The sequence below is a fragment of the Lichenostomus cassidix genome, chromosome 5 (genome assembly GCF_008360975.1).
Source record: "Lichenostomus cassidix isolate B80296 chromosome 5, HeHo_3.0, whole genome shotgun sequence".
NCBI classification, from domain to species: Eukaryota; Metazoa; Chordata; class Aves; order Passeriformes; family Meliphagidae; genus Lichenostomus; species Lichenostomus cassidix.
Window position 1 is genome coordinate 56,963,059 of NC_139486.1, and position 13,293 is coordinate 56,976,351.

Consider the following 13,293-nt stretch of genomic DNA (forward strand, 5'->3'; position numbering starts at 1 on the left):
AAAGAATGAAATAAATCTCCGAGTTCATTGTGAGAAACCTGTTTGTTTTTGCAGGTATACTCCATCCTCCCAGCTCCGCAGTCAAGAGGATGCCAAAGAATGGCTCCGGTCCCATTCAGCAGGAGGACTGCAGGATACTGCTGGCAATTCTCCATTTTCATCTGGATCCAGCATAACATCACCCTCTGGAACTAGATTTAACTTCTCGCAGCTGGGTGAATAATTATCTGTTTGAATAATCACAGCCATGCACTGTTTGTCCTGAAAACAGCATGTTAACAAAATATAATTTTCCTCCAGCAGCTCCAAGCCCCACACTGAACCTGAGGAAGTGCTTTCATTGGAAGGAGTGTGACTAATTAGCATTATCATCTCGTATGCCCAAAGGTGCCATGCTTGCAGGAACTTTGAAACTCCTTCTCTGGGAGTAATCAGATTCCTTACTAGAAATTGTGAGCTGTTCAGTAGTGCTGTTGGTTAATATCACACCTTGGGGTGCTTAAAGGACCTAAGATGTTGCCTGCTGTGTAGTAATAATTCTCTGAAATCCCAACTTGTTTCCTGCTATATGTGCCACTCTCATCAGTTTGATATTTTCTCTTTGTATGTCTTTTTCAAGTGGCTTGTTGGAAAAACTTCAGAAAGCTCAATCTGAAGCAATAGATAGGAGTCAGGGGAGTTTTTAAGTCAGAAAAACTGCCATGCCTTCACTTAACTTCATTCAGAAACACATTTTAAGTGAAGGAAACAATGATAGTTGATTGACAGGATCCAGGAAGCACTGCAGGTTTTAGTTTGCCCTATCAGCAGTTGAAATAACCTAATTTAAAGTGCTAGTGGTGCTCATCTCTGGTGGGCTGGTTAAATATGACTTAAATACCTTTGCAATTTAGGTTTGTAAATTTTGTCTTTAAGTGACATTTGGAAAGTACTGCATTGAACAGGCATTTTCTGCTTGTTTGTGACTTTCAGAAGCCCCTCCATAATAATTAATATTATTATTTAAAATAAATATATTGTTTATGATAACTTCTATATTTAGAACTTGTATATAATAAGTATATATAACTTTTATAACTTCTATATAATAACATATATAATAATTACATGCAAAATAGTTAAGCTTGTACTTGTGAACTACTTGTGTGAATTTGGAGCAGACTGCACAGTCACTTACTTCTAGTGTAGTTTTGATTTGCAGTGATGACATTACAGGGCCTTTTTTTGAGTGTTCTGGTAAGAAACACGTTCAATAAGTGGCTTTAAATAAACTGACATTTTGCAACATTTCAGCTGAATGTACACACAGCATAACTACATTTCCAACAGCTAGCAAACTGTCAGGAAAGTTAATGAAATTTAAAAAAACAAACCAAGAAGTGTTGTCATGGGCACAGAAAGTTAACTCTTTATGCAGAGTGTTGGAGATTATTTGTATTAATGAGCTTCAAATGCTATTTGGCCACAAACAGCAGTGAACACCAAAAAAAAAAAAAAAAAGAAAACATGTTTTTCTATGTTCTTAAGGAGAGAGCTTGGAGATACTGGAGTCAAGAGGGGTCATTTAATTTAATTTAAGAGCAAATGATACAGAAGTTGAGTACCTGTAAACTGAATTATCCTGCCTTCTACAATAGTCTGTATCAGCTGATGGTCTCTGTAGAAACAGGCAATGAAAGCACACAAAGAGGAACCTGCCAGATGAACAGTGATTTTGTTCTATTTTTACCAATCCTTAGTAAATAACAGGTGTAATTTTAGCACAAAAGTTCTTTCAGAAAAATGTGAAATTGGAGTAGTCATTTTGTGCTCTAAACACTGGCTGAGAGACTATTGGCTTTAAAGGCAAAATTAATATTTTACAGTTCTCAGGACATCATAGTGAAAAGAAACAGTTCTGAAATATTCAGCAACTAGGAAAATAAAGCCCTTTACATTTGTGGCTTAAATACGTAGAAAAATGTCATTTTCTTAGAACTTGAAAGCTCTGAAGATGGTAAGTCCTGCTCTCCATAGATGAAATACTAGTTTTTGTAGAAGAGCAGTTCCAAATTAAATGAGAGTTAATTAGTTCATGTCTAGGGGGTCTTAGTGAGCTTGTTTGTAGAAGCACGGACATATCACCCTGTGTTTAAAACAACCTTATTTTACTGGAGTTTTCACATTCACCAGCCTGGTTTGAATGTGGAAACTCAAGCTCCAAATTCAATGAATTCATACTTGAATTCATTGAATTTAGAAAAACAGTGAAGCCTGGAGAAGATGATATCAAAAATGCCTGTCTTAAGACACACTCCCTACTTTAAAGCAGGGGAGGAAAAAAGAAAATCGCCGATAGTTGCACGCGAACCAAGCGTGCAAACCTGTGTTTCCCCTGCTAAAAGAGTGTCTGCTGGTTCCTTTGCAGCGAGCCCCACGAGTGCAGCCCAGATGAGCCTGTCCAACCCCAGCATGCTGAGAACACACAGCCTGTCCAACGCCGACGGCCCCTACGACCCGTACGGCGACACGCGCTTCCGCAACAGCTCCATGTCCCTGGACGACAAGAGCAGGACCATGAGCCGCTCGGGCTCCTTCCGTGATGGCTTCGAGGAGGGTCAGTGGCTGTGCTGCTGCTGGGGGTGCTCCAAAGGGGTGTTGTCACTGAAAGGTGGTGCTTTGCAGGTTGGCATGGGGGTTATTGCACACTCGGCTTGCTCGGCGTGAAGTAAAACCTTAGTTGTGGTTGGTCTGATTGTAGAAGGATAGTGTTGGAAGAGATCCACAAGGATCATCAAACCCAACTCCCAGCCCTGCCCAGGACACCCCAGCAATCCCACCGTGTGCCTAAGAGCATTACCAAGCACTCATTAAACTCTGCCAGGCTTGGGGCTGTGACCTCTTCCCCAGTGTCCAACCACCCTCTGGGTGAAGAGCCTTTCCCTGATATCCAACCTACACCTTCCCTGGCACAACTTCAGGACATTTCCTTGGGTCCTGCCACTGTCAGCAGAGAGAATGATGATGTTCATTCAGTGGTTGCTTTGGTCAGACACAGGAAATAAGTGTTGTACCTAGATCTTGACTGTTCAAGAAGTTGCTTAAACACATCCTGTGCTTCATTTATAGTATTCTCAAAATTCATGTTTGGAGTCAGCACATTAACATTAATACCTTCTATTGAAGGTATTCTGAACTTGAACCTCCACAGTTCTGCTTACAGGATAAGTGATATCAGTTGGGCTGTTTCTATCCCAGTAGTTTTTCCAGTGTTTAATCTGTACTCAAATTGTCTTTGCTTCTCATTTCTGCTGAATGTCCTGGCTTGATACCACAGATCTTCCAAAGAAAGGATCCAAATAGCTATTCGAAACATTTAGGCTCGTCTTTTTAGTGCTTCATCATCTTGTCCAACGTGCAATCACACCTGTCAAAAAGAGCCCATGTAAATATAATAAGAAAAAGTCATTTACCTCTAAATGAATATTTAGTTTGGTGGCTGCTGATCAAGCATCCTTGTGGCTGTAGCAGGAGCAGCTGTGAGCACACATGAGAATCCTCAAGCATTGCACTTTGAGAAGTTATGTGTGGAGTGGTTCATAGGAAACTCTTTCACCATTAACTCTTTGAGTCTTAAATCTCCTTTCTGGCAAGCGCTGGGAGCTTGATTGTACTTTACAGGCCACACAAATCTTTGATGGCTCTTCCCTTTACTGCTGCTCCCCAAGGGCCAGGGATGCATGGGAGCCACACTTGAGTGCTTGCAGGAGCCTTTGAGAGCCACAAAGGGCCTTCCTGGGGATTCTAGTTATCACATCATTCTTTTCGCCATTGGAAGAGGTAGAAAATGTGTATTGGATAAGGCTCTAGAAAGATTAATTAATTTATTTGTTACTGAATTTAGTCAACCTAGCGTCATAACATTTAATTGTATTTTAGAGGTCCACGGCTGATGATCTTCATTAGGGGTTGAAAATCATTAGAGTAGTGCTGTAGAGCTAAAAGCTGGGTCATTGCAGGAATTAACCTTTGTTTGCTCTCAGAAAGCTGAATGATCATGATCAGTCAGAGGCTGCCAGATGCTTAGTCAGTCAAGTTCCATCCTTGAGGAACAGTCATTCTCTTACTAAATTGTTCCCTAATATAATCTGTGAAGGAACTTGAATCACTGCATCTGTGTTACACTTCAGTGATTTACTGACAGAGCTACTGCAGCAAAACTTACTTGGGTTTTATTGAAGACATCCTCCAAAAAATCGTGGCCTAAGTCCTTTAACAGTGCTCAAGGTTGCAGCAAATCCATTTTGGCACATTGGAGGTTCAACTCTCTCTTGTAGTTCAGAAATCCTTGTCCATGAGAGAGGCTAGTTTGGATAAACATTTAATAAATATTGCATGTTTGAGGACAAACCGTTAAAAATAACCAGAAAAGGAACATTTGAAAAGAGGTGAAATGTTCTATCAAGTTCTTTTTATTCATTTGAGAAAAGTAATAAAAATGAAGTCCAAGAAAAATCCACTCAGTTGTGGATTTGAAAGTAGTTGGAAAATATCACTTTTGTATCTGAGGAAGGAATTTTACCTACAGTGGACATGCTGAAGATAATCCCTTTCAGATTTTCCTCAATTTTTTGCACCTGAAAGGATAATAATATTTCAGCAGATGGATTGAATGTTTAGGTATAGTCTCTGTATTTTTGTCTTCAGGAGAAAGGTCTTCTATCACTTCCCTGGCTGTAGAGAAGGCAGGAGTCACCTGCTTATTAGCTCCTGCTTATTTCTCAGGGAATCACAAGGTCTAGGTAATCAAGTGAATCTGAATATGGCAGAGATTTGCCTTCAGTTTCAGAGAATAGATTAAAAAGTATTGTAGAAATTAAATTTGTGGTTAATGAACAAATTGATTTTATACAATCAGCCTGTCAATGAAGTATAAACCCAGGTCTTAAATCAAGCTTACCAACCTACTTCTTAATTATTTCTTAGCACATAGGATTACAAGACATTTGTTTCTCATTAAGTTCAGCAGGGCCAGGATTTATTCTTGAAAGCCTTTTCTTCTCTTGTCTGGGTGCTAAGTACAGTCATGTTCTCTGGCAGCACAGCAGGTAGGTTGGAAGGTTGGTCAGCCTTGCAGGACATAACTTGTGTCAGACAGGGTTCAGGGCTGTGGAGATGCCAGCAGGAGCAGCCTCCAAACTCTCCAGAGCTTCATGGGGGAAAACTGCAGTGTAAAACTTGAGTGGTCTCTTGGCTCTCCAGTTTCCCCACTTCCCCAGCCAACGGTCTTTCACAGGAGCTGGGCTGCCACTGGTTCCAGAGAGAAAAAAAATTAAATTAATTGCAGTTGGGATATAAATTTTTATTCCTTTTTTGTGCTGCTGACTGCAGTACCAGTTGTTCTTTCTGCTGTCTGGGCAGGTGATCACAGCTAGACCCTTTCTTTTCTAACATTAAAAATGCTGCTTGGTTGCCTGTGCATTTACAGGGCTTGGAAATAACAGCTCCAGACCCATTTGGGTTTGTAGGCTGCATGCAGATGCATGTTGGCTGCAAAAAACAGGGATTGCATCAGGAGCATAACTGCCTTCAGGCTCCCAGTTAAATAGCCTTCAAGTAGCCATCTGCAGATACTTTAAAAAGAAATTGTACAAGTATCTTCACTCCTTGTGGATCCAAATTGTCCTTGAAATGAGAAATGTGAAATTCTTTACACATTCAAATTATGCACTTGAGTCACCATTCCTGGAGGAATTTTAAGAGCCATGTAGATGTGGCATTTGGGGACATAGTTTAATGATGGCCTTGGCAATGCAGGGTTAATGGGTGCACTGGATGATCTTGGAGGTCTTTTGGAACCTAAATAAATCTGTGATTCTATGTGATGATGATGTTTCACAAGGCAGGAGTAGGATTCCCAGAGTTACTTGTTCTTTCCCTTTTTAATTTTTTTATTTATTTTGAGACTTCTTTCCTCCTTTGAAGTCCAAATGTGATCTTAAAAATTCCAGTTGATGCTAAATCAAAGATGTGTGTGACCAAATCCATTGTAAAGACTTCTGTTAGCTCTCTGGCCAGCAGGTGTGGTTCTTTTTTTTGGCTACATCTCTATTAGTGAAAAATGCACCAAGGAAGAATAGAGAGGCAGACCAGAAAAAAATAATATATTCCCTGCCTGAGTCTGTTTGTGGCCTTGTGCAATATTGCCTCACTTCAGGCTTTCCATCCTGAAAAAGCCAGTCCTGAGGGAAAACTGCAAGTAAAGGGAGAAGTGCAGAACATCTGTGACACAAAGAAAGTTGAAATAGGAATCTTCAGCTTGGAGAATGATGGCTGAAGGGACATACATGTAATTTGGTGCATTATAAAGAGGTTGGTTATCCATTCCTTCACTGACTGATTCAGCAGCAAGCCTAAAACAACTGCAAAGAATTACATGTCCAAACACAAGGGAATTTTTTTGTTACAGACAAAATGTGTGAGTGCATTCAGAAGCAGTTAAGCGAGTTAATGGTTGAGAGGTCACAGCAGGCAAAAGAAATGTTCTGACTGCAGTTTCCATCCCCGGAATTTCCATCTCTGCTGATTCCCAGAAGGTGCAAAGATGTACCTGGGGAATAATCACTGTGTATTTCTCTCCTCTTTTCATTCTTTTCAGTCACCATGGGCTGTGGTTGCAGCCAGGGCTGGAGCACACGATTAGACAAAGCCTGCCTCTGACTCACACTCATTATTTTGATGTTCTTAATGCACTACAGTCCTTAATGTCTAACCAGAAAGATCATTTTAATTGAAAATATGATTACCCAGAGAAAGCGAATGGGTGTGAGGGTTTTTGACTTTCTTGTGGGTTTTTTTAAATTGTCTTAAATTCCTTCAGAAGCCGACTTAGACCTTGTTTACTTCTCTTTCCAGTGTAGCCTTAGGATATAATGTCAGTGGGAAAGCAGAGCCCTTTTATTATGAATGTAGAATTGCAGTAGGTAATTAGAGCAAAATGGCAGCTTTTCTAAACTTCTTTTTTTTTTTTGGCTGGAGGATTTAGAAGAAAGAAAAAGTGATTTTACACTATTTCATATGATTTGTATTCGGTTCCCTGAATTTTCAATGAAAGTTTCAGTTCAATCTATTTTGTTTCCAAAAATAAAATTAAAGAAAAAGTAATTTTGCATGTTTCAGTAGCAGAAATAATAGCTTCAGGTATGTTTTTTCACTAGAGTAATAAAGAATGAAATGATGTTATATTTATATGTAAATCCTGATGCCTGAGTGATGGTAATAACCTTGAGAATCACAGAATAGTCAGGGTTGGAAGGGACTTCTGAAGATCATCTAGGCCATCAGTGTATATGTATCTCCTTTACTGAATTTAAATGCAAAAATTTTATCTTGGGTGCTCCACTTCTCCTGGAGCTCCTGGTTACACACTGGAGCTGAGTGTTGTGGTCCTCTCAGGTCTGCTTGCTTAAAGAAACCAACCAACCCCCTCAGTCTCATCTGAAACTGAAGATTTAATAATTCAATTAATTTTTGTAATCCCTTCTGCATTTCAGTTGATTCCTTAGGGTTTTTTTAATCTAGAGTAAGCCCTTTTGCAAGAATTTTAAGATAAACTGTCCAGAGAAATGGTTACTTCTGAACAAATCTTCATCAAAACTTCTTTAACGTTCTTGACCACTCCTCATTTTCCCAAACTAACAAATACTATGAGGATTTTAAAGCAGCTTTACCAAGTCCAAGTTTATGGATTGTATCACCCGTTACTGGTGCAATAATACAAGTTTATGATGGATGATGAAATTTGTGAAAGTATTTCTTCAGCAGGTTGCTGGTTGACAGTGGATGATTTATGATGATTCCACTCTGTGGTTAGTGCATTTATATTCACTGTGTTTGTTTTCTTTCCTTTAGTGCATGGTTCTTCTCTCTCTCTGGTGTCCAGTACATCATCTATTTATTCCACAGTGAGTATAATGAAATGAAGTTTACTTATTAATCAAAACTATTGAATTGGCAGGTCTTAACTGTGCTGATCTTGCCATTCAAGGAGGAGTTAAAAACAACTTTTCATCTGACAGTGTTCTGAATGCTAGCTAGGAAAGAAATGTTGATGTTCATAAGGATGCCTGTGGATATTTAGCAGTATCCTCATTAAACACAGACTTCAATAGCCTAAAAGCAGCCAGTGACTCTTTGAATCAGTATTTTATGCTGTGCTAAGTAGGTTTTGCTACAAAGAACCTCAGTAGATATGAGGAGATTTGAACTCCATTACTTAAAAAATCCCAAAATTTGCTGAATAAAGTCATCCCATCCTTGTATCAATGATTTGCCACTAAAGAAATCTGAGTTCGCTCCTTCATTAATATTAATAATTCCAAAAAGGCCATTTATTCACTGTGCCAGTTACATTTTCTCCACAAGCATGTATTCATTTCTGTTATCTGATCCTAAAATAAGGCTTAGTGGAGTTTGAAAATACAGGGGAGTCCTCTGGGCTTTTGGTTTGTGTGCTTGCTGCACAAGTGGCCCCAGTAGTGTGTTTAGTTGGGGTGTGATTTTCCTGGTGGCTGGCAGTGGCCATGGTTACTTAGGGCCAGTGGAGTGTGTCACTTCCTACCACATACTATTTTTCAGTTGATAACTTTGGTTAGAAACAGGCCATAGTGGCCATAATTTGATCTTGCTGACCGCAGTGGATGCTCAGGACATCCCCTTGTCACCCTCACAGCTGGCTGTGTGTCACTTTTTCATCACCACACTGCCTAGGCAGCACCCAGGCTGGAGGAATTTGGCTTTTTTTTTTGTTTTTCACATCTCTCTGGAATGCAGAAATGTGGCCTCTTTCTCATGGACAGCTGAGTGTGGGATGAAGGGAATTGCCTGGCATCAGCCAAGCTGTGTAGCAGTCCTGGTTCTTCAGAGCCAGGACTTCACCCTTCCACAATTCACATCAGAGGTGCTCTGGTCAGCAGGCTGGGAGGTGGAGCCCAAATTCCTCCTTGCAGCAGGAAGTACCTCACCACCAGCCTGTTTTCTTTTTCTTGAAGGGTAAATAAATTAGGAGATTCAATTAGACTGAATATGGATGTGGGAATCCGAAATGAGGAATTCACATTAGAGTTTGTGAAATACAAAGGGAATTTGCATAAATTTGTCAGGCTGGTTATGCTGTAATATCCTCACATATTTCCTTTTATTTTACAGCCTGAAGAGAAGTGCCAGTCAGAGGTAAGAGCACCTCCTCTTTGACAAGCAGAAATTACTCTGCCTTGTGTGTCTTGCTGTTTTATTTCTCCTTGTTATGATGCACTGAAGTGTTTTCTTGAAACCCCCAGATTCGCAAGCTACGGAGAGAATTGGATGCATCCCAGGAAAAAGTGTCAGCTCTGACAACTCAGTTGACTGCTAACGTGAGTACAGCTCTGAGAACAAACATTGACCTGGGATGCATTTAATGCAACAGTTACCACCCAGGTGTTTGAAGTGACAAAAAGATGTCATGTGTATAACATTCAGTTCATATTAGTGATGTGTTTAAAGAAATAACTGCATGCATGAGTGGGATAAAAATAACATCCTCTGCCCCACTAAATTATCTTATGCCTTTCTTTAAAAACTGAGATACAACATAAATTCAGCTTTATATATATGTGAGCCACCTTAGGGTCCTGAGAAAATCATTGAAGATAGGGTCTTTTTTTTTATAAATAGTATCTTCATTTGACATTTGGATGGGATGAGATACAGATAAAGATTATACTTGATAGGAGTAAAAGTTAATAGAAACTTGGACTGAAATGCATTCTATTTTCTGTTGCATAAAGATGTGGGTTACTGGTGTGATAGATAATAGTGATATAAGGGGCTCTGGAAACTTAATTTAAAATTAAGCCTGAAGAATAGAGATACCTCACTTTCAGTCAGTGTAGACAATACTTCTGCTTGTTCCTTTCAGGAATTTGATGGATAAGTAATTTAAGACATTGGGGGCAGAAAAAAAAATTGGAATCCAGGAGGTGTTGAGGCAATACTGTATGACCCTGAGCAAGTTTATTTGTGTGTTCTGTGCTGCAGGCACAGATAGCAGAGATCTGCAACACAGAAGCTTGCAAGGAAAATAAGCAGTTGTAGAGTAAATAAGCTGCAGATGAATAGTCAGCAGGTCAGATCATACTGACATCCTGGTCTATGGGAATGGATAAACACCAGAATATGTGCTGCTTGAAGGGGACATTCCTGTCCATCTGCTCTCTGAACAGGGGGAATGCAAAACTTGGGGCAGCAAAGGACAGGTTTCCCCTGAGCAGTATCACAGGAAAGGTTCAGGGGAAATCTGTGGTGTTCACTGCAGGCATCACAGTTGCTTTTCCCCCAGAAGCTCCTTTCCCATGTGAGAAAGCAGGACCAGGTTCTCTTGCACTCATTTTTAATGATGTTGTTAAATAACCCAGCTTGTGTCCTTCAGACAAAGAACTTGTCAGCTGAGCAGCTCATTTGGCTGTGCCTTGGCTTTATTGCATTCTCCTTCACACAGTTCAGGGTCACTGGGCTGTCTCCAAGAGCAGGGAGCAGTACAAGCTGCTCACTGCCTGCCCCAGCTGCTCTTCATTTGCCCAGCAATTTCTGTGTGCTCACTACCACTCTCTTTGTGGAGAATAGTTTTTAATGTACACTCCTGTACCTTCTTGTTTGGATTGGGGTCATTTGGTTTTTTGCAGCTTTTTGTTGTGAGCTTTTCTCAAAAAAAATTCTTTTTGCTTAGTTCATTTTGCTAAAATTCTGCAGTGTTTTATTTATGCGATTTAAACTTTTTAGACTTGGTTCTGCCCCTGATCTGGCAAATTACCAACTGTCCTAGTAATACATTTCAGTCTCTAGCCACCTCTTTTCAGGGAACATTGGCTTTTCCCATGTAAAAGGCAAGGTCTGTTCCCAAAAAAATTAAGACTAATAAATGCTGTTAGTTAACATGCTTGGACTTTTCCTCTAGACATGATTCCTTTAATGAAAGGCAATTAAAATTTGGGCAATTCATATTAATCTCTTGAATTTCTAATTTTTTCCCCTGAATTTCCATGCATAGACACTGCAGTTGTTGATGCTTCTCAAGCCATTAAGGGCATAAATTTGAAAACAGTTTGCTCCAACTAGAAAGGGAAGATACTTTTTTTTCCATAGCTCACTGAACAATTTTGAGATAGGAATCATTGCAAGATCCGGTTTTGAAAAGCAACTGTTTTTTAAGGCTCAGGTCAAAGCATTAAGGGTTTGTATCCTGTTATTAATCCATGCAGGCCTGCTTGCCCATTTATTTTTGGCTTTTGATAAGTATTGCTGAGGATCCCTGAATATCAGCTTTGTCATTCCCTGTTCATCCTCCCCAACAGAAGCTGTGCACTCTGTGTTTTTAAAATAAATATTTAGCTTTTCCTACGTGTGTAGTGTTAGGTTTTGAATTACTTTTTGCCATTTTCTCACAGTCTCAGCTCTGCTTATTTTCATAGGGGCTGATGGGAATGAGAGCTGCACATCCCCATGTTATTGTACTGCTCATGTTTGTTTTCATTGTGGATGTGAGAACAGTTATTTAGGATAAGTCAACTGTGTGCTGCTGCTGAATGAGTCTGGAATAGCTCCCTGAAAGGTTTTGCTATTCTATATTTATTTAGGTGAGAAAATGTCCTTTTCTGCTTGGAAAGATTTCACAGTTTTACTCATCATTTTGCATATAGAATTGTTTTTAGTAGATAAATAAAACTACTGTTTTCTGTGGTTAATGTAGATTATTATGGCTAATGAGATACATTCTATATATATAAATTGAAAAATGCCTGTGATCAGTTTTGTGTGCACATGCATATGCATTCCCATAAAACATGCCATGTCATGGCTCTAGAAATAATTTCTTAAGTTCTTTTCCATCTTCTCTATCTACTTTTCCTTCCCTTTGCTTCTCAGCCATTTTCAATTCCTAGCTGATGTCTTTCTTGTAACAGGCTCTGTGTTCTCCATGCTTCCTGGGGGAAGGATTCAACATTCTCCTCCCAAGAAGCACAGAGAAATAATTTTTTCTTTCAGTGGGAAAAGAAAAGAAGGGTAATTGGCCAAGCACCCGGAATTTGGGATGCTATGTAGCAAGCTGACCTTGGTTAGAAGCAAGGTGCACTGAAAAATTTGAGAAGTCTTTGCATTAGATGTGGGTATATCAGCTGGTAAAGCATCTGTTCTCCTGGTGGGGTAGCACAGGGAAAACATCCCCCCTCCTTTTGCCTTAGATATCCACAAGGAAAACAGTGCTTTTGTTGGAGGGAAGTTTCTGCCTGACTTTTCTCTCATAAAACTTGCTATATGTTTTATGGTTGGCAGGTATGTCCATAACATGTGCTGCTCATTTGACCTTTTCTAACCAGTGTTGTTTTCTCCACACCATTTACACAACAAACTGTGCCATGCAGTGGGTGGGCTGATTAAAAACCTGCAGAAATGGTCTTGTTTGGGACAAGAGAGCAAAGCCCTCCTGTGTGGTTTGGTTTCAGGCTCACCTGGTGGCAGCATTTGAGCAGAGCCTGGGGAACATGACGATCCGACTGCAGAGCCTGACCATGACAGCAGAGCAAAAGGCAAGCTTCAAAAACATTGGGCAATTCATTCATTCATTTCTGTTTCCAGCACTGTTGGTCATGCTCCTTCTGTAGTTGTGTGGGGGATAAATAAAAGTCACATGCATATATTGCCTTAGTTCCCTCAATCGTGGTGATAGAGTGAGATGTAATAAAAAATTTATGTGTAAGACTTGTTTTCTGCACTGGGATTTTGTGGCAACTGACCAGGTTATTCCTATAGATTGTTGCTTTGGACACAAGTCTTCAATTTTGCATATTTCTGTAATATATTTCATCCCAATGCATCCATACATGGGCAGGGAGAGAAACACCAAGGAAAATACAAGACTGGCAGCATTGGGGTTTTGGGCAGTATACTTGAATAGACATTATTTCTCCATTACAGAATACATACATTTTTTGTGTCATACTATCCAAGCTGTTTTGCACCCTGTTGAGGTGTTTTTTTTTCCTTATTCAAGGATTCAGAACTGAACGAGTTAAGGAAGACAATTGAACTGCTGAAGAAACAAAATGCTGCTGCTCAGGCTGCCATCAATGGAGTCATCAACACACCTGAGCTCAACTGCAAAGGTGAGAGACAAGCACCACATGCAGAGACCCCAGAGCTCTCCAGGGAGACTTCAGTCCTCTGATGTCAGAGGTCTGACTGATGTAACCATCAGAGTCACCCAGAAACCAGAGTAAC

At 40.0% G+C, this 13,293-nt stretch overlaps 1 protein-coding gene across 3 annotated transcripts in view; it reads left to right on the forward strand.

Annotated features, from left to right (window-relative positions):
- The window catches only part of NAV2 (neuron navigator 2), a 194,214-nt gene that overhangs the window by 160,777 nt on the left and 20,144 nt on the right, over positions 1-13,293 (forward strand). For all 3 annotated transcript variants that reach the window (XM_085063238.1, XM_085063239.1, XM_085063241.1), the window contains 7 exons: positions 55-215; positions 2,408-2,596; positions 7,891-7,943; positions 9,187-9,210; positions 9,318-9,392; positions 12,519-12,602; positions 13,067-13,178. In XM_085063238.1, the coding sequence (XP_084919364.1) occupies positions 55-215; positions 2,408-2,596; positions 7,891-7,943; positions 9,187-9,210; positions 9,318-9,392; positions 12,519-12,602; positions 13,067-13,178 (698 nt within the window). The remainder of the gene's footprint in view (positions 1-54; positions 216-2,407; positions 2,597-7,890; positions 7,944-9,186; positions 9,211-9,317; positions 9,393-12,518; positions 12,603-13,066; positions 13,179-13,293) is intronic.